The following is a 21,656-nucleotide window of genomic DNA, read 5'->3' on the forward strand; positions in this document are numbered from 1 at the left end:
TGCCTTATACATTTTAAATACAAAAGTTGTGCCCAACATTTCCCATGGTGAAGGAGCATATAGTGCCAGGCTATGGAAATTACTTTTTTTAAGTACAAACAAATCTGAAAGTACACTTTGCAGGAAGGACTGAGTTTACAGAACAACTGAGGTGACTAATTTTTATACAACAGTTAAAGGGAAAATAAAGCCTGCTTAACATTTACATAAACACTTTTCAGAGCTTTTTTTCACCAATACTTGTACTTTGAAATACTCACCACGTCCTAAACTCTTATTGAACCTGTCATGCACTGTTGAAAAGGACTGCAATGTTCCATCTTGACCTGACAAAAAATTAGCAGAGTAGAGAAGGGCAAAAATCAACTTATGCATAATCTATTTGAGAAATGAAAATAAAAGGATAAGTAATAAGCAACTTCAAACAGCATCATAAAGTATTTACTAAAAATTCTGGTCCAAGAAAAAATACAGATACACTATAAGCAGCATAACTAATGAAGCCTAGTTTTCTATGGCCTACATTCCATTCCTACAGTTTTGCCCCACACATGACCAGAATGACACCTCTTTATGGACATCTTTTCCATGTTAATTCCTCTGTCCCTGCTCCTTTCTCTACCACAATATCTTGCTGTACCCAGCTTTCAACAATTAGAACATTAAATAAAGTGTTGCATCCTTCAAATATCTCCATAATACTTCCAAAGCTTTCTCATGACATCATATACTCCCTTCAATAACTACAACATTCCTTCTTTTATTTTTCTAACCAATACATGCTGTGACTGATTAAGAACTACACCCAGGTTACTCAGCAAGCTAACCCAAACGAAAATGGTAAAAGCTGGGTTGTCCATCTTTCCTGTAACCAGGACACTAATGGGACTCTCCTACTCTACCCAGTGACCAATGTTCACAGAACTGATAGGAATTTAATATAGAGATAGAAAGCTCAAATTTGAAACTAGCAAACAGGTCCACTTGGTGGGGGAGACATGGACAAGGCAGAACCAAAACCCAACAGAAAACAAAACTGCACAACACACGCAAAATTAAAGGCACTGAGATGATTCTTAAAAATCACAAGAATCACAAAACACTTTTACTACTCCAAATAAGTAAAGAAACAGAAATTTAGTCAAAGTGAACTTAAAGAATCTGAAAGGCAATTGAACAATTATACTATTCTAGTAACCTTTCCTTGCCGCTGTGATGGAGACATAAGTCAGGATCTGTGTATTTGGAACTGGGAGAAAGGTTAAGCATGAGGTAAATCTGTGACAACAGTGATATTTTACAAAGTTAATTTGTAGAGATGCCTGTTCTAAGGAAACCACTAGCACCGGAAAGACACCTCACAGCATTGCTACCTCATTTCTGCTGCACAAAGTTTTACCACTGTTTCAGAAAGGAATGTAGAGAGACAATCTCTTTACACTGCAGATACATCAGATCTCAGAGCTTGAGATCCTTTTCATTTTAGTGGTTGCCTCTGTGTCCTCTCCATATGTTTTGCAGTAAACTGCAAAAGCAAATGTGAAGATTGGTTAAGCAAGATTTAATTGATACTGTGGTTTATCTTGTGTGAGCTGAATTACTGTCAAGGAACTTGTTACTTGAATCCAAGTTAATAGCTGGATGGCCAGCAAGACATTTCAGTATGTAGTTTTAGCACCATCTATTGCTGTGCCATACTAGATGTAACATTTCATCAAAACATAGTGTAACATTGTCAAATGTTGCCCACGTAAACAATTCACTGCTTAACAGTAAGTAAAGACTACGTGAAGAGTCTCTACCATTCCACTTAAGTGCACTGGAGTACAAAACAGTCTGATCTAGCACATCATTTCCTAAGGGGTCCTTTAAGAGATTTTTAAATATGCTAGTTTCTAAGGAAGGGCAGTCACTTATGCATTTTTACACTTCTAGATTAATACCTTGGTAAGAAGCAGCCTTGAAAATATATAATACAGACACAACTGAGCCATAATAAATTACAAAGACAGTACAAGCAACAAAGCTTGCTCAAACTAGTGGGAAAAGCAGTGTGGCTCCTCTCAGTTACTAAATGCATTATGCTGTTTATTTTTTTCCTGTCACAACCAGATTTCCCTAGCTGTTACAGGTTTTCATTTTGACCAGCTGATAGTTTCTCAGGAGATAATGGATCGATTTTTATTTATCAAATACATAAATACAGACAATAAAAGCAGCTCCGATGTTATTCTGCTTCAAACTTTTCAGCTTAAGTGAAACAGTTTGCTACAGTAATAATGACACTGTCTACATTAACTACTTACTATGTTTCATAAATACATATACACAACACATGAAATATAATCTAGTTTATTAATAAAGACACTTAACTGTGTGCATTTTCTTTATCACAGCAAGAAATCAGGCTGATAAAAGGAGAACTCATACCTGCACTAAGAATTTGCTCTCCATTTTGCCCATGGTATCTGATTTTTGTTGGTGGTGCACTGTGTCCCATTCGGCTTCTCAATACACGACCTGTACCACCAGGTCCATCAAAAATCCACACCTGCATCCCAAAATAAGCAGAGAAACAAGGTTGATAAACATTGCCCTGTCAGTAAGTGCACCTCTAGTCAGTGGAACAGGTTTAGCTGGGAGCTGGTGCAGCGAACTTCACATGCTGGCTTTCATCCTTCACCCTAAAACTCTTGAAGTTTCTGTCACAGAAACTAATTGTTTCCTGCTGTTCATTCCACCCCTCCACCAAAGGCTGATGGCACCAGAAGACATGCAGCACAAGGGAGTTTTATCAAGAGCAATTGCTTGTGATCCAAAACGTTATAAAAATGGATCAAGATTTAAGATAGTGTACCAGGATATAAAGTATGGTTCTGGAAAAGTGGATCTTAAGCTTTGTTCTTTAATGCTACCACGAAGCAGTAAATGAAGTAATGGCACCATGGTAGCAAATCTTTAAACTACAGTCCAGCTGAGGAACCAGCAACTTGAGTTTTGCTGTATTTGTTTCATTTGAGAACTGCTACTTCAAATCCAAACTAAACATTTACACTTTGCAGGTCTCCCAGAGAAGAAAAAGGTAACAGCAGACAGCAGCAGCTCTTGTAACTCACCCGTAGAGCATTATCAGCACCATTAGTAATAAGAAGTGGCTCTCCAGGGACAAACGACATGCCAGCTATTGCTGTGGAATGGGCATCTTGCATCTGACACATCAGCTTCTTGTCTTCTAGATCCCACAAAGCAATGTGTCCAACCGGGCTGCCAGCTGCCATTACTGGGTGTCCATCTGCTCAAAAGAAAATAAAAAAAGGTTTGTTTGTTGACATTCAGCACATCTTTATTGACTTCCCGCATCTTTAAACTGATGCAGAACTGATGAAGAAAAAGCTAAAATCACAAGAAAAAAAATTTCAAGTTGATGCTATAAATATGTTTTAACCATAACACTCCAGTATTTCAATCAGAAAAGAAACAAAGCTCACTGATAATAAAACCAGGATTTTTTTCATATCAGATAACAACAAAATATCTAAATCCAGCAGTAAGTGCTAGAAGTTTTGTTTGAAAGCACAAGAGATATTGACACATTCTACTTCTCAAAAGTCTTTTCACAGTTTTCTCCAGTACCACTCATCCTCAACAGGGTCTACATCAATCTATATCCTGATAAGATTTGCGAGTTTCTCTTTTTGAATGAGAGCCTAGATTCAGTATCAACAGCTCGTTGGAAGGATCAACATCAAAATAACTACCTTTCGTAATTAATATATACTTGTCAGACAAGAAAAAGCTGTGAAAATAAACAGTGTTCCCCAGTTACATCCATTCAGTAGTCACACAACCATTAACACTCTAACTTTATTTGGGGGGTAAGACATTGCTGAGAAGTAGGTTTGGACAGTAAACTAAGGTGTACTGGTTACTCTGCACTAACTCTGATAACTGTACTGTGCTAGCTCTTGGCACACTGTAAACAAACTTTTCTTTCCAAAAATGCTGTATGTCACACTTCCTGTGCACTGAGTCAGAATACAAGAAAATGCTATAAAATAGCACTATAAATCATGATGAAAATGCATGATCTCCCTTACTTATTGGTAACTTCTCTATATTACCTTCAGCCTTTGAAAACTAGAACTCTCAGCACAAATTTTGACTCTGAAATGTTTTATCAAAAAATATTTTCCTGTGTCCCACTTAGTTTTAGTGATTTTATACATATTTTCACTAAAAAAATGCTAAGACTTACCTGTACGAAAAGATACTGCTGTGATGGGACCCCAGTCTTGTTGAAATTTCATCAGAGTTTCATCAAACTTAATATTATGTACAATGATATGACCAGATACAAGACCAACTGCAACAACATCCACTGCTGGTGCCTGTAAGAAAAATTTAACAGCAACTAAAATGAAAAAGAAAAAGCTTGCAGCTACACTGGTAATGCCAATACATTCAAGACAATGTATCTAAGTCTGGGACAAAGAGTAAAGAAAAAAAATAAGGCATCTTGCATGAGATTTTCTATCTATATCACTGTAACGCAAAACTGAAGATCTGACAAAAAAAAACAAAAGAGATGCAAGATTTTGTGCTTAGTCTCTATTGGTTTTCAGAAGCTTTGAATCCTTTGAAAAACACATCACTTTAGTGCCCAGTAGCTCTGGTTATTATTCATTATATACCCTGCCACACACCTCCCTGTGTACAAGTTTTATCCTGGACAACTGCTGACCTTTTTCAAAGCTGTCATCAATGCTACCAATAAGTTTAAATTGTTTTTTATATCTAAAAAAAAATACAGCAAATACAATTACAAAATCTCTTCTTGAATCAGCAAAATCTACCTTTTATCAACCTCCAAAGCAAAATAAATTTAGCAAAAAACTACCGGTGTAATGCAAACTGTTTCTATGAATTTATACAATTTAGTGAAGACTATAGATGTGATAAACACTAAACAACTAAGATCCTAAATGCAACATAAGTGGGACTAGAGGAAGAGCAGGTAACAAACCTTCACTAAAGAGAAGGTTATTACAATACCTTGAGAGAATACGAGCCATCTTTACTGCTGTAATTTTTAACAATTATAATTTGCCAGCTGACCAGTTCTGCACAAAAATAAAAGGCAACAAAAGTACTAACTTGTGCAAGAGTTGTGACCGCGAAGCCCCATCCTGGAAATGAGTATAAGAGTTTGCTGGAAAACAAACACACATAATCCATAAATCAATTAACCCTTGGGGATCTTCCATGACAAAATGGTTGCTTTATATGCACTTACATGGAAAAGTAATCAGCTTTCTGTTTTTATAAATCAGATAAAAGAAAAAGAAAAACCTCTGACACTAATAAGTAGGGTTAAGAATAAAACTTATGGTTCATTTTTATTGAAAAATTTAGTGTCATGCATTAATCCCACAACAGTGACATAATTATATGCCATGAACAGGGAGGAAGACCCTTCTATGCCAGTTGTTCCCCATGCATTTGTCACGATCACATCTCTGCAGAATTCTCAACATCAACATAAAAAGCCAGTCTTGATTCAACTTATAATAGAATCAAATCTTTCAGGTGCAGAGTAACTTCCCTAAATTAAGACACTAGTATGTATTACAGGCACACACCATCTTGTTCCTTTCAGACATGGTAACAGCCAAAATATGAAGCAAGACCACTCAAAGACAAGGCAGTCATGCAGCACTTATTAAGGGTGAAATTGTGAAGATGTTATTTAAGGACACGATTAAAATCTACTGCTACCAGTCATGTTACCACCTCTCACTTTCCTTTCTTGCCAGATACAATCAAACTTTCCCCTCAATTCTTTAATTTTTTTTTTGGTCTAGTTTTTCCATTCCTATCTACAAAACAATCTATGGAGGGAACAAACAGGCAAAAACGTATCATGCTTAACCCAGCAATACTGCTAAAAGAGCAGTAACATGCCTTAAGTTTTTACACAATTAACAGAGAAATTAAGCCATCTAAGGTAGACTTTTTGTCATCTAGGATGTACTGCATCTCAAGATGCTGTGACAGGCATTGAACGGATGTAAAAATACTATGAGTAGAGACATTTACTTTTCTGTATTTTCAGGTTACTCCTATTTCCTGATTTATATAGCATATAAGGCATCTCTAAACATTAGAGATGAAACATTAGAATATGAAACAAAAAGAAATAACAGTGATACAATTTAAAGTATGCAGTGGTTATGAAAATAAAACAATGAATTAAGTAAGCTGACAACATCTATTTGCAGTGTGTACATCAACATGCAGGGAAACTCACTGTACTTGTAACTTTCACTAGTTAGAAAAGCGGGAGATCTTGGTAGACAGGAAATATTGACATTATGAGTGATGATCTACTCAGACATGCTCAGAGACAATGGCATATCTACACATCTCTTATCTGAGTGTAAGGCTCAAATGCTAGTAATTACGTCCACAATACCTGTCAACACTTCCTTGTATCCACAACAACCAAAAAATTAAGCTAGAAGGGAGGCAGAAGGTCTGAACATGCTTTTACTATTATTTTAATTGCTTTCATAGGAAAGCTATGTGATTTCAAGAAATTTGTAAAAAAAAAAGTCCTGAAAAACCTCTGACATTTTGCAAGGAGAGTAAACAACATGCAACCTGAAAGGTGTCAGCATTCAGGAGGCAGCAGCATTCTCTGTTCCTGGAGAAAGACTAATTGAAAACTTTTGCCAGTACTAGGTAAAAGATTCCATGTTCAAAACCTATAATACTTAAAAGTATTATTTGTAGCATATCAAGCTACTCAGGGCATGAAGTGTAGCCAAGTTATTAAGCATCTTACTTGGATCTTATATTCCACAGCTGCAAGCTTCCTTGTTCACTTCCAAGGAGAATTTTATTCAAATAGGTGCTGGGATGCAGAAGTGCAGAAACTACAAAAGTGGCTTTATCAAAATCCACTTGAAGATACTCTTCTGCAAAAAAAAGGTAAGAAACAGTGTTAGTGTGGCTACCCCTACAAATCTGCAGGCTTGTCATCCCTTCGCAAATGTAAAAGCAGAGTTGATGTTTACTTTACAAATCCTGCAACTGGTGTTTCTTACATTAAAGGATTAGCTACTGTGTAACAGGACAGTCTCAGCTTTACATTGTAACATCTGTTGGCTCCAAGGTACATGTTTTCCCTATAAGCCTACCTACTACAGCAATACTGGCAGAACGGTGGTGATTTTTATCTTTCTGAGGGATTCCTGCTCCTGCCTGAGCAAAACACCTCATCTGATTAGCATGCCTTTTGTTTGTCCTAGCAACTTCAAATTCTAAAGCCTGTTTACAGACACTTTTGAGGCCCAAGATCCAGGGAATAACAGTGGTCACACCAATGGCAATGCTTTCTAAAGGAAAAAGTTTGGGGCACTGAAGCACAATTTCATAAAGCGCTTGACAATGGCATGAGAAGATGCTGATGCAATCAGAAGACTATTCATTAGAATTTAGTCTTACCCAGTCTGGTAAATATCAAGGAATTACACAATTTCAGAGATAGAGTTAAAGCTGCTGTATCACAGTCTTTACCAGAAAATGGAAAACTAAAATGTAATTTCCATATAACCGTTATCTCTTTACACCTATATGGAACCCTACTGGGTCTCTGCATGTGATGCAGAATCCATTCATGAAATATTGCAGGATTAGGACTTCAGACTAACAAGTAGCACTACCATTTAGGAATTTTTTTTTTTAAGGATGAACTACTTCTGAATATGCGCATTTAACAAAACTCCTTTTTAAACTAATGAATGTTTAACAATCTTACTCTAAAAAGTAGTAAAAAAAAAAGTCTCTCACCTTCTGACTGTATATTCCAAACAATAAGAACATTATCAACATCCACAGAGATGATGTGATCACCAAAAGGCTGTAGAAGGTGTATCCTTGCCTTGTGACCTTCGTAGGTATGAACCACCTAAAAATTCAAAATAGAAATGCTTTTAATATAAGCTGTTAGGGCAGCATATCATGCTAACGTAATACCTGAGGACAGCTAACAGACTAAAAGCAACTAAGTTTAAATAAAACACATGGAAAGGCCACACAACCTGAAGTAGAAGATAGATAACTATATCTGACATTTAAAACTGCTGGCAAAAATATTCTACCTAAATATTTTTCATTATTTAATTTCAGTTCACTTATGTGAATTAACAACTTATTTTTTTTATCTTTAACTAACTATTTAAGTATTATAATTAATATATAAAACACAGGTCAGCCATTACAGAATTTGCATTTACATCCTCCTGCTTTAAGCTTTTTATTCTTTATTCTACAGTTTGTTTGCCTAAAATTGAAGGTACTAAACATCTACAGAAATAAACATCTGTAGAAAACTAACTGTCTTGATACCACAAACACTACACAGCTGTCTTGTACTAAGCAATAAGTAAACTAATAAAAACCTCTTTGTTCCTGGCAAAAGCGTGGAGAATATTGTCATATGAAGCAAATATCAGCATGCGATCTGCTGCCAAACATGTAATGTCTTGTGGCAAAGCATTACCTGTTAATCAAACAAAAGAAAAGATAAACAAATCTCAGGCTCATAATGAAAGAGAAAGCCTCACAGCATATTTCTCTGGCATGGTGACTCACCAAGAAAGCTCTCCTGTTGAATATTACATTGAATTTTAGAGAAATGTACACATTTCAGATGAATGCAAATATTACAATATTACAATAAAACGTTACAATAAAAAGGTGACAACATCATAAGTAACGTCAAATTCATAGATCACAAGGTGGTTCTTTTGAAAAACACTTAACAGTAAAACTACTGAACTTTCACTGTAAGGAAAGGTAAGTGTTATCTTTGTGAAGGCTGGAAACACAGATGAGAAATCAACATCTCAGCATTAGCAATGCTTATTAGTTTAATAATAACTCCTGCATCTGTTTCCTGATCACAGGTAAAGAAACTGGGAATTTACTGCCCTAAGAATACATCTCACTCACCACCTCATGACTGGTTCAGAAGGAGTACCTACTATTGAGATCTGCTACTTTACTAGCTCAAAAGGGAAATGAGTCAAAGTTCCAGACCACACTGAGAAACTGCTGGTTTGGTCTCAAATGGTAGAAAACTGAAAAATATACTGTAGGAAAAAAATACTCTCAACCCAGGGAAACATAAAAATGCAAATTACAGCACTTAACAACTGTACAAAGAAACATCAGATTAAAAAATAAGTGTGTGAGTACACCTATGATAAAAAACTTGCATGATCACATACCAGCCTTCCCCACAATGTTGCTTTGTACTATGAATTATTATCAGACACAAAGAAACCAGTACCTTTGCTGTACTGCAGCACAGCTTCAAAAGGATAAAGCTAAGGACTAAGAAAATAAAAAAGGTTGCACTTAAGGTTTAATTTGTTCGAACATATTACACACCTTCCCACAGCACCTCTGAAGTGACTTAGGCTTAGAGCCAGGTTATAGGTACTCCACATGAGCTGTATGAAGTCTGCTTAGGTTAAGACAGTTTTAGGCAGACTCCAGTTAAAAAGTTCAGAGCACCAACCACATAACATCAACCAACACCACCACACAGAGAGAGGCACAGCATTAATTTTTTCAATCACAATACTGTACGTAAACATTTCAATTTCTCAAAAAGCTTAGATGACTACTTCTGTAAGAAGATGTAGCTCACCGAACAGAATATGCAATGCTTTTATGATTTTGAAAGCTGAACACAGAAGTTACATTAATGTGTTTACAGCTGTTAACTCTGCACAGCTGGTCTTCTAAATCTAGTCCTGGTTGTGTGGCATTTATTCTCTCGTTTACAGGTGCTTTTTTAATGAAAAATATTTTATTTATGAGGTCTCTGTAAAAACCTGATGGTAGACAGAAGCCCCTAGTTTTCAAGACAGCATGCACCCCTCTGAATTATCTAAACATCAGTTGAAAAGGATCTTTGGAAATTAATCAGTTCAGCATCCCACCAGCTCCCCCCAAAGCTAGACTATCACCAGTACTAGGGTGGGTTAACAGCCCAGCTGAGTCTTGAACATTTCTGGGGGAAGGAGTTCTGCTCAAGCTCTACACCATACTACAGTTACCTATTAGGGCCATTTTTCCTAAGCACCACTGTGACCCTCTCAAGCTGCAACCTGTGCTTGCTGCCTCTTTTTACTTTGTCTACCATCACCACCACAAATTCAGCCCTGCCATCTAATTACCTGTAAGGTAACAGGCTGCCTCTAGGTCACCCCATATCTGTCCTTTCTTAAGACTAAACAGACCCAGTTACTTCAAGGTCTCTTTTCATACTGCATGCTGTAGGCCCTGACACTCTCCAGCTCCTCAGCATCCCTCCTGCAGGAGAAAGGGGAGTGGTGGAAGGAGGAGAACCACACTGACTGGGTACTGCAGTCCAGGAACAGCCTCACCAGCATGAAGTACCGGAAAATAACAGCCTCCCCTTATCAGCTGGCTGCGTTCCTAATGTACCCTGACACACAGCTTGCCCTATTCCCAGCTACTGTGTTGTTGGTCCACATTCAATTTGGCACCAGTACAACCACAGCTCCTTTTCAGTAGGATTCCATGCAGCCAGTCATTTCTCAGCTTGTTCTGTCCCAGGTGCAGGATTCTGCACTTGCACTTGCTGAGCTTGGCGAGGTTCTAGTTGGCCCAGGCTCAGTGTTTTGTATCAGCTCCCTGGAGTGAAACTCTACCATTCTGGGTGTCAGCTACTCCTTCTAATACAGCATCTGCAAACTTATCCTAATGCTGCCTCATCACCAAGGCTGCTGGTGATGGTGCTGAAGAAGATGGGCCCTGCTGCTGACACCCAGAGTGCTTTGTTCCCAACAGCAAAGGGAATATCAGGCCATCAATTCATATCCTTTGTATCCAGCAGCACAACCAATTCTTAACATTCCTGAAGACTTCTACTCTCATCCACGCATATTTTCTTCATGTAATTATTCTATATAACTCCTATAAGTCTTCTAATAACCACAAAAACAACAATCAAAATAAGGGATCTGAAATTAATTCAATAAATTAATACTTGACTTTTATTCACTGCTCAATTATTAAGGCCTAGGGGTGTTCTTGGAAGACCAAGATGATAAGAACAGAAGGTTCACAAAGTATGTCTCTAAGAGAACTAAGTTACAATTTCAACAGCAGTCTTATTTCCAAATTGATATCTTATATTTCTGAGACTCCTCTCAACATATTTGATTGTAAATATTAGTACATGCAATTTATTTTTTTCTTCTGAGTTGAGAATCAAGTGCAGATGTCAAACATGTTAAAAACCCCACAAATGATTGGAATGAACAATCTGTGCATACTTACTCACAGAAACAATACCAAGCTTCTTCACCTGTAATGAAAATGTTAAAAAGGCATTTTTAGTGACTGGTTGTAATGAATTTGCTATAAACAGAAATTAAAATTCTAGGAATGATACCAAAGTAGATTAATTTGCATACCTCACAAAACAGAAAAACTATTCATCTTAGTTTACAACAGCACCTACTAGAAAACGTGCAGACAGCAGGTCAAAAGGAATGGGAAAATACATTTGCAAAAAGAAAGCCACTCAGTAAAATTAAGTTGTGCTCCTGATGTATTCTACCCTAATGCATAGGAAACTAAAGACATGTTAAAACACCTTGCAGAGCTTGGGCAACTTAATTTCCACATCACCTGTGTTTTGAGTTTATTTTAACTGCAAGCACACTGTATTCTAATTTTATATCTGCTCACATAGAATTTGCTTTAGTTGCAAGCATCTTTTCCCACTGATGATCATTACTCTTTCAGTTGAAAGTCTGTGAAGAAAATGGCAGAAGTGAACACTAAAAGGCAGCACAAAGGTGGAGGAAGATCCATGCTGTCTGCACTCTACTGTTCACTACAATCACTCGATTCAATTCCTTTCTGTTTAGTTACTGTTTCTATACACTGATTATGCTTTGACTGTGCCCAGGGAGGTCATTAAGTTCCCTTCTCTGGACACGTTCAAAAACCACCTGGACGTGTTCCTGTGTCACCTGCTCCAGGTGACCCTGTCCTGGCAGGGTGGTGAGACTAGATGATGTCCAGAGGTCCCTTCTAACTCTAACTCTGCACTAACCCTGTGACTCTGCACTGCAAGAAATGAGCTTGTATCACAGGCTTTCATCTGGCAGAACTCAATTTTGCTCATCTGCTTCCATACAGGAGTTTTAATAGGATCTAACTGCCTACCTCCCACCCCTTCAAAAAATAAGTGTGCAGCCACTAACCCACAACTATCCCTGCTGCAGGCAAGCTTTGGTTTATTCTGTAACAAGGAAAAGCCTCAGCATCTGGGTGCTCCTCTGGAAAGAATGATAGTATTTACAACACAGAAACTACAGATAGCCAAGCCAAGTGATTTAAAGAAACAATAAGGAGAAGAACTGAGGCAGTCAGTTGCAACACTCAGTTACTGCATAACCATTTCACAAGGTGGCCATTTGGAGTTTCGGGGGCTCCAAACACAGAGAAGAGACCTAGAGACCCCTGACGACCTTATAAAGACATGTATATATGCTAATAAGTGTTGGGAATGCCAGGAATATATAAGAGGAATGCAAGGAATGGAAAATAAATAATCATGCAATGCAGACATACAAGCTGCAATGAAAAATACCTCGGTGTGCATTCTGACGAAACGATTCCCAGGGCACCCGTCGCGCTGTGACCATGTAGCGCGTCGTAATAAACAATGCCTGATTTCTAAAACTCACAAATTTGAATCTTAGAAGTTTCCTTTTAAGTGCCGCTTTTAGGCAACCGAATGCGCTAAGCTGTAGCGGCCAATGCTGCCTCACATGGCTGAACAAGCCCATTCCCGGCCTGTTTAGTCAGCAGCCTCCATCCCTCCCTCCGGGCCGTGGTACCCGGGGCGCCGCAGCCCTGCACACGCTCCCGCATCACTATGGCGAGGTCGGGGAGAGGAGGAAGGCGAGGAAGAAGCAGGTCGCCCCGTACGGCTGGAGGAGGCAGGATGCCGGGGAAGCGGCGAGGGGGGGCCGGGATGTACTCACGTTGTAGGTGTGGACGCTGCGCCCGACGGCGGTGGCCACGTAGAACTCGCGGTGCCGGCCGTGGTAGCGGAGAACGTGAGGGACGTGCCCGCTGAAGCGGCCGAGCACTCGGAATCCGGAGAACAGCCCCACGTCCTGCCGCGACATGGCACCGCACGTGTCCGTGTCCGATCGGCGTCCGCATCCGCCTCCCGCCCATCCTCCCGCAGGAAGCGCCCGCCCCCCTTTCCGCCGGCCCGCCCCGCCCCGCCGTGCGCCGCCGAAACCGGCCCCCGCACCGCAACCGCATCCTAGGCCACGCAACCCCGCAGCCGCGCTGGGACACGCAGAGGACCGTCACCCGCGCACTGCGCTACATACATTCCCCTTAGCCACCACTGCGCGTCCTTTCTTTTTATTCTTCGGGGTTTTTAATGCCCTTTTTTTATTCGGGGGCGGGGGGTTTAACCCCCTTTTATTTTTCAGGTTTTTTAATCCCCTTTTATTCTCCACTTTGTTATCCCCTTTCTCCTCACAAAGCATAGAGTCTGGCTGCAGGTGACAGCGAGGCAGCGGAACGCGGGGGTGAGCTGAGCTCCCGACGGTGCGTACGTCCCGGCGGGGCTGCGGGGCTGCGGGGTGCCCGCTCCAGCAGCCGCTGTTCTTCCCGAGGTTCTGGGGTTTTGTTGGTTTTTTTGGTTTTGTTTTGGTTTTGTTTGTTTGTTGGGGTTTTTTTGTTTGTTTGTTTGTTTTGTGTGTGTGTGTGTGGTTTTAAATAAATTATGCATGTTAAAAAAACCAAACAAATCCAAACTATCCCGCAGGATGACTCCGTTGCAACAATAAAAGAGTCAATACGGCGGACAAAAAAAGTGAAGTTTCCCCCAAGGCCACCTATCCCAAGTTGTTGTAGCTTCTCCACACCGCCATCAGCTCCCGGGCCTTGCTCCTGTCGCACGGGGCTGGGCTCCATGCACCCCGCCACCGCCCCGCCCCGTCGGCGTTCCCGGCGCTGCTCCCGGACCTCCTCGCGCTGGGGTGGCCCCGCCGCGCTGTCCCTGCACCCTCCCCCGCCCGGCAGTAGCCGGGGCAGCGGCGCCGTAGGATGGACAGGATGTCTCGCCACAGCTCCGGCCGCTTCCCGCATCCCCGAGCCCGCTCCAAGAGGCACTCCAGCAGCCGACCCGCTCGCTCCGCCCGCCGGGAATCCTGCAGAAAGACGGCTGGTCACGACCCCGGCCCTCAACCCCCTTTCCCTCAAGCGCTTCCGCATGCATCCTTAAAAAGAGGTTGCCTATCCACCCTTTCTCCCCCCTCGCTCCTCACCCTTGCCCTCTTCTCCCTGCTTTTTCTTCTTTTTCTACCTTCCTCTCTCCCGGCCTTTTTCCCCCCCTCTTCCCCCTTTTTCCTCTTTCTCCCTTTCCCTCCTCTCTTTCCACCCTTTCCCCCTTTCTTACCCTCTCCTTCCCACCCTTTTCTTTGTTTTTGTTTGTTTGTTTGTGGTTTAGGGGTTTTGTTTGTTTGTTTGTTTGTTTGTTTTATGGAAAGGGAAAGCCACCTAGCCGCCGGGGAGTGCTTGCACCTGGGCGAACCTCGGACTGCTGCATGCCCGTCGGCTGGGAGGGCGCATCCTCGCAGGTGTGAAAATCGAGTTGTAGCTCCTGGAGGGAAACAACAGGGTGGATGCTCGTTAAAGACACGGCCCCTTGCTGCCAGCCCTCTTGATCACCCCACTATAGACATCCCTACTGCCCTCCGCACCATCCCGTCGGGGCCTCGGGGTGCTTTGGCGGCTGCGAGAGTCGGGCAGCGGCGGTGCGGGGCAGCTGGTGCTGGGCTGGGCTGGGCGGCTCCGGGCTGTGGTGCCCGAAACAGCGGCGGGGCTTACTCGTCCCCAAAAACACCGCCCGGTCTTTTCGCTAAGGAAAGATGTGTGTGAACCATCCTCGTAGCTTCTAAAACCACTGATCACCTTTGCAACCGTGACACCATCTTCAGCGTCGGTGGAGCATTCATTATACAAGCGACTTTCAGTCCTACGAGTCTGCAAGGCGCTGGGAAGCTTCGGGTAGCGCTTTCCCAGCGGCCGCCCGGGCTCATGCTCTCCGTCCCTGACAGTCCCAGCTTCAGTGAAGCGCATTTTAGGAAGGTCGCGGGAGGACAGTTGGGCGTAACCTCAAGGTCCTGTTTCACAGGCACCGATTTACTAAACTAGCCAACTCTCGGCTTGCTAATGGAGATTTTCAGAAAGTAGCTGCCGGTGGTCAAGAATAAAAACGTGGAGGCAGTGCCGTCCCGACCGTCTCCCTCCGATGCCACTAGAGAAAGCACCAACCTCTTGTGTAAAGGTCTTGTCTGGATCCAAAACGTTTAGTAGATCCTCTTGTATCTCCTCGTGGTTACAAAGGCTGAAATTGTAAGTGGATCCCCGCGGAAAGAAGGCGATTTGAATAAAGATGATCAAGCCACAAAGAACTGCGTAAGAAAAAGCCAAAGGTTAATTCGCTATGTGACCCAACAAGGCACGGAAGACAGATCTGAAGAGAGAGATGCCCGTGCTTCGGAAGCACTAGAGAAACTGTTTGGTTACCCTTGTGATTATCCATGGTGTCTTTACACGCTGTTTTTCTCCTCCCAGGCTTCAGATCGTTGCTGGCTTCATATATGTACCTGTACGCCTACGGAAATAAAGGTTTCCAATTCCATAACCGGGCTCATTTGAATGTCTCATGCACCTCTTTCCAGAACTGTAAATAATAATTACTCAGTCTTGAGATTGTGTCACTTATTCGAAAAGAAAACTGGGATAACGAATAATAATCAAAGACAGTATCTAAACCCAAACCCAAACAAAAGCAAACACAAAAGCTCTGCAATAGACAATCTTGCATCAAACAAATGGGAATAGCACTCATAACTACGTGGAGTGCACCTGCAGCGTGGACCGTTGCAATAACATACGATTTTCTCTCAAAGACGAGAAAAAATGCTTCGGGGCACCTTGCAGAGGGACTGCCCGGGGGTAGGCGCCCCTACTTCCCACATGGAGGTTGCAGGGGTATCTCTAGTGGATCGTTTTAACACGGTAGCATGGCAGCGGGTGGAGGGTAGTGGTTATTTCCCCACGCCGTCTACAGTTGTTGTGGGGTTTTTTTTCTCTCGAAGGTGAACGTTTTACCTTGCAAACCACTCTCCCGGGGAGCCTCTTGGCTTGCGCAGGCTGCGGGGAGTGCAGGCGAGGAGCGCTTGCTCGGGCTTGGGGATAGCGTTAGCTGACAGGATAGCTGGCTGCCTCGGGCACTGGGGATCGGCATGCGAGGGACATCGGAGGAGAGGCTGCCTCAGGCACTGTGGATCGGGATGTCGGAGACATCGGGGAACAGACTGGTCCTGGCACTGGGCATGAGAGGGACGCCGGGGGACAGTCTGCCAGGGGCACTGCCAACTAGGATGCCTGGGATGCCGGGCTGAAAGGACCATGACCCTGCTGGCTCCCTCTCTTCTCGGAGTCCCTTCTCCGAGGGTGGCCGCCACCGACCCCTCTGCCACGGTCTGCATCAGCTATTCTCTGGTCCCGCAGAAGTGTTTCACGAGAAGTGCCCCGGGAGCCTCTGCGGAAGCCCCGTCCGGGGACGTGCTTGTTTTCGGGGAATGCTCCTCCGGCATGAATCATGAGGGAAACCCTGGAAGGCTGCCGCGGCCACAGCGGGACAACACGTGCGTCTGACCCGCTGAGCTGGGGACGAGCCAAGGCGCGTCAGTCATCAGTGCGTGCCTGTCCGCTTGAGCGAATTCCCTCCCCGCTCTCCTCCTGGATCTCTCCCTGCTCTCTGCCTTTATTTCTTCCCGTCCTTCATCTCGCAGCCCAGCCGGGAGCTGCCTGCCGCTGCTCCCGAGCTCCGAGTGGGACGGCAGGAGGGACCGCCGAGCATTTCGGTCTCCGGTTCAGAGCGTGGCCGCAGCCCTGTGACTCTCTTAATGTGTTCGTGTGTCTGGTCTGTGTATGTGTGTGTGAGATCTAGCCAAAATCGATGTTTCAAAATCGATGCCTTAAGAGCTGTTGCACTAACGCCGATGCGGCTGCACAGCAGGTGCATGGAGCTGCAGCGGAGCTCGGATGGGGCTTCAGAGCACTTAAGAATCCTATCAGGTTACTTACCTCCATCGCTCTTATAGTGTTCCCAAACAAATCCCTGCTTCCTAAAGAATGTATTTTTCTCATATTACAGAAGGGGGTTTCTTAACTTGCAGAGTCACGTGACTTCATCTTTCTCCAGAGCTTTCTGTCTGAAGTTGCTAATAACGGGTTCATAAAAGTTAGTAAGCTGATAAAAATGGGAGTGTTCTAAATAGCTTTGCGTTTCTCCTCTTACAGCTTCATAATCAATGGTACACCCAACCTAGAGTTGGTGAGTTTTATTGTACACCTGAAAACCAGCATTATAATCAATGAAAAGCCTATTCATGCCAGGAATATATTTAATACTGATCTAAGGACCAGGAACATGTAATTTTTTACCTTTCATTGTTCATTTCTCTTTACTGAATGGGATACACACCCCTGTGAATAGTCATATAAAGATGTTTATTTGTCCTTACTAAACACAACATAGTAATCCCATGTACGTAAAAGGTACAACTTTGTTTTAATGCAAATAACACTGGATTGAAATTCTTTTCCATTACTATTAATATGCACGTTTTTATTTTTGAAGCTGTATCTCTGAAGTTAGTAGTAGAAAAAGGTTAGAATCAAATTCACAAATGAAAAAAATGTGTTTTTAAAGGAAGCAAATTTGTATATGGCTATAAAAGACAATTTGGCATTCAAAACATGCTTATAAGTAAATTCAAGTCAAAGTCTATTCAGAAAAAAAGGAATTAACTTACTTTTTCTTTAATCCCTTTTGTTGTATGGGAAAGTTCCATTAAAAATAGTATCTGTCAACAACTTTGCTACTCTCTAATTTGCATTCAACAGTGACCTCAGAAATGAAAAATTATGACAAATATGAGTTCAAATTTGCTTTCTATTTTAACTTCTTTGGAGATAAAGGTTCAATTATTGATATATGAGCCAGAGAGGCAGGGGTAAAAGAGGAATTTAGAAAAATCAGTTCATTTGTATAACTATAGCAAGTCAAAACTTTTACTCACTCCAGCCGTAAGAATGTTGCACCCATACTTCTGACAGCAGCTTTTGACCTGAGCAGTTGGCCAAATTCAAGGGACTTGTAAGTGGTTTCCATTAAGACAAATAAGTTGTAACAAGAGGCATTTCTTTTGCTTATAGTACACCTACTTTGTTCCTTAATTCCTGTTTCCTGATTGCACTGAACGTCTCATATTTGTGATGGTACTTGAGCATCTGGAAGATGGGATTAAGAAATAGCTTTTGCTATTTTGCTGCAGGTTGAGATGGTATCTGTGTGGGAGGGACTGCTGCCAGCCCCCACCAGGAAAAGAAGCATTCAAAGCCAACACAGAGTTTTTGACTTTGGTAGACACTTCCATATATGTATATGTATATATATATATGTGTGTGTGTGTGTTTTTTCTTTTTTGTAAACGTGAGCAATATATTCTTTCCTAAAGTATTGCATTGCTGCAGAAATGCCATTGTATCCAGGATGCTTAACATATTATACTTAGGACATGTAGGATTTGGGAATACTTAAATTATGAAATTATGTACTTGGAAAGGAGAGGTGGGGAGAGAGACTACAATGATGATCCTACAGATAACCTTCACACCTAGACCATGATCACAGTCTTCTGTGATCATGCCTTATTAATATGCTTAAGTATCTTTAAAGCATAGCTTAGATTTCCCAAGTTAATGAATTACAATGACATTATAACAGTGCTGTCATCTTTTTTTAATCCCTTTTTTTCAGTAGTACTTCGGTGTAACTCCACTATTCTTCTCTCTAAAATTTGGTATACTTACACTGAAACTTATCTTTGATCAAATCCAGTATACCTATAAAATCTGGACAAATGGAAGCCATCATTTCAAACATAAAATGAAAACTCAACATACTGCTGAAGTATAGTGAACATTACATTAGAATTGGATATCCATTGACTGTCATTACAACTGGATATGCCATATAAGAAACACTTTTTAAACCATCAAAACAAGGTTAGGAAGCTCAATACAACAATTTTTCCTAGCTTTGAAGCCACCACATTTAGCTAGGTGGATCAAATATTTTCAAGCTAGCAAAGGTATGGGGGTTGTCTCATCCAAGAATTATTTCAGTAGGAATACAATTGAACTATTGATGTGGTTTGTCAAGGGAGAAACCCTGAGGCACTTATTCAGCAAGGTGAATTAAAGACTCTGAAGTCTTGACAAAGCCGAACTCGATGTTATTGAGAGCACTGAGACTGAAAGGACATCATTACCTTGATCAGTCACAGGATCTACAACTTCTAGAGAAGTGAAGGAATGACCTATATACAACTGGAAATGTTGATTGCTAAATAACATTTCATTTTTCTGATACAAAATATTTAAAACTCAACAGTAGCCTGTTCCTTCTATATTTGCTCTTCTATACAATTTGTTGCTTACTTTAACTTTGAACAATGATGATTTTATAAAATGTTTCTGAACATTTCAGTTGCCCACTGTTCAAAAGAAATATAATTAGACTAACACTGCTTTAATATTATCAGTGTAATGGAAGAGTACTGTAAAGAAAAGAAAGATTTGAAATAATGTTTTTTCTCACAAGTATTAGTAAAGTGAGTAAATTATTTAATTGACACATGGCTGAATGAGAGGATAAATTCTACATTAAGTGTTAATACTACTGATACATCATTCACTATGGAGGGCAACACAACCTTAATATTACAAACAACTTGCAACCAAACAGCTTCTTATCTTGCCATTCCTGACTGAAGCTCAGTGTTGATAAGTTTTGCCTTTGTGCTAATTCAGTAAAAATTTGAAGTGAGTCTAGCCAATACTGGAAGGTTCAGATCAAAAAAGGGATTATGCTGTTGTATTTCTAGGACTGCAGAAATAATCAGAATTAAGCTTCTTCATAATCACTGGATCCATTTCACATGATCCAACCACAACATGCTTTATTTTTCATTAAAGGAACATGGCATTAGGTGAATTTTCTCTCCTTCTGGTCTCAAAAAAGGCAATACGACAGAAATCTGCTGTATGTAAATAATGCAGAATTATATCTAGCCAAGAAAGTCTTCCAAGTAGAGTAAGACATAGATGTAGTGCGGCTCCAGAGAAAGCAAATGGAGATTCCTGGTAACTGGAACCAAGAGGACATCCAACTCTCACTCTACTCCTGGTTTAAAGTATCTTCACTCAGAGCTATGATTCTCAGCTGTTGAATATCCCAACAATACTCACTCCCTATAGGAAACCCTCTACCCAGGCTTATTAAGTCTTCCTTAATGACGTTCTGAATAGTTGTAGAATCATAGAATGGCTTTGGTTGGACGGGATCTTAAAGATCATTTGGTTCCAACCCCCCTACGGTGGGCAAGGAAACCTTTTACTAGACCAGCTTCCTCCAAACCCCATCCAACTTAGCCTTGAACACTTCCAGGGGTGGGGCATCCACAACTTCTCTGGGCAGCTTGTTCCAGTGCCTCACCACCCTCATAGTAAAGAATTTTTTCCAATATTTAATCTAAACCTACCTTCTTTCAATTTGAAGCCATTTCCCCTTGTCCTATCACTACATGCTCATGTAAAAAGTCCCTCTCCATCTTTTCTGTGGGCTCTCTTCAGGTACTGGAAGGCTGCAATTAGGTCACCCTAAGAGCCTTCTCTTTTCCAGTCTCAGCAATTCCAACTTCCTCAGCTTTTCCTTGTAGGAGAGGAGCCCCATCCTCCTAATCATTTTGGTGGCCTTCTCGGGACTCACTCTAACAGGTCCATGTCCTTCCTGTGCTGGGGATTCCAGAGCTGAGTTTCACTGCAGCACTGCAGGTGGGTCTCACCAGAGCAGAGGGGCAGAATCCTCTCCGTCAACCTGCTGCCCACACCGCTTTGGATGCAGCCCAGCATATGTTTGGCTTTCTGGGCTGTGAGTGCACACTGATGGCTCATGTCCAGCCTCTCACCCACCTGCTCCCCCAAGTCCTTCTCAGCAGGGCTGCTCTTGATCTATTCCTCATCCAGCCTGTGCTGATATGGGGGGGTTGCCCAGACCCAGGTGCAGCTCCTTGCACTTGGTCTTGTAAAACTTCATGGGACTTCCATGGGCCCATTTCCTGAGCTTGTCCAGGTCCCTCTGGATGGCATCCATCCTTTAGGTGTGTCAATAGCACCACTCAGCTTGGTGTCATTGCAAATTTGCTGGGAGTTCACTTGATCCCTTCATCTGTGTCATTAATAAAGACACTGAATAGCTCTGCTTCCAATATGGACCCCTGAAGGACACGTCTCATGGTCTTGGATTTGCATCACTGCAAATGACCCAGGGTTTCAAGACAGGTCAGGGAAGACACAGCACATGGCAGCACCTTACAGATCACTGCTTTGGACTTTCCTACTTGTCAGCCTGAGAGAGCTGGAGGAAAATCTGCACT

General features: G+C 41.8%; 1 protein-coding gene and 1 long non-coding RNA gene across 3 annotated transcripts in view; one reads left to right on the plus strand and one right to left on the minus strand.

Moving 5' to 3' along the window:
* The window catches only part of WDR36 (WD repeat domain 36), a 34,785-nt gene extending 21,381 nt beyond the window's left edge, over positions 1-13,404 (minus strand). The window contains exons 1-10 of one of the 2 annotated variants that reach the window (XM_064642503.1): positions 13,101-13,404; positions 11,384-11,407; positions 8,463-8,563; positions 7,852-7,969; positions 6,845-6,977; positions 5,155-5,209; positions 4,256-4,388; positions 3,117-3,292; positions 2,431-2,551; positions 261-326 (exon numbers count right to left, since the gene is read on the minus strand). In XM_064642503.1, coding sequence (XP_064498573.1) covers positions 261-326; positions 2,431-2,551; positions 3,117-3,292; positions 4,256-4,388; positions 5,155-5,209; positions 6,845-6,977; positions 7,852-7,969; positions 8,463-8,563; positions 11,384-11,407; positions 13,101-13,389 — 1,216 coding nt within the window. In that variant the 5' untranslated portion in view covers positions 13,390-13,404. Of the gene's footprint in view, positions 1-260; positions 327-2,430; positions 2,552-3,116; positions 3,293-4,255; positions 4,389-5,154; positions 5,210-6,844; positions 6,978-7,851; positions 7,970-8,462; positions 8,564-11,379; positions 11,408-13,100 lie in introns of both variants that reach the window. The other variant, XM_064642504.1, reaches the window with a different exon arrangement.
* A 37-nt stretch (positions 13,405-13,441) lies between these two features.
* Positions 13,442-15,787, plus strand: LOC135407460 (uncharacterized). The gene is made up of 2 exons (XR_010426882.1): positions 13,442-13,683; positions 13,904-15,787. It is a non-coding gene; the product is annotated as an uncharacterized LOC135407460 (long non-coding RNA).
* The last annotated feature ends 5,869 nt before the right edge of the window (positions 15,788-21,656 follow it).

This window comes from Pseudopipra pipra, chromosome Z, assembly GCF_036250125.1.
Source record: "Pseudopipra pipra isolate bDixPip1 chromosome Z, bDixPip1.hap1, whole genome shotgun sequence".
Classification (NCBI taxonomy): Eukaryota; Metazoa; Chordata; class Aves; order Passeriformes; family Pipridae; genus Pseudopipra; species Pseudopipra pipra.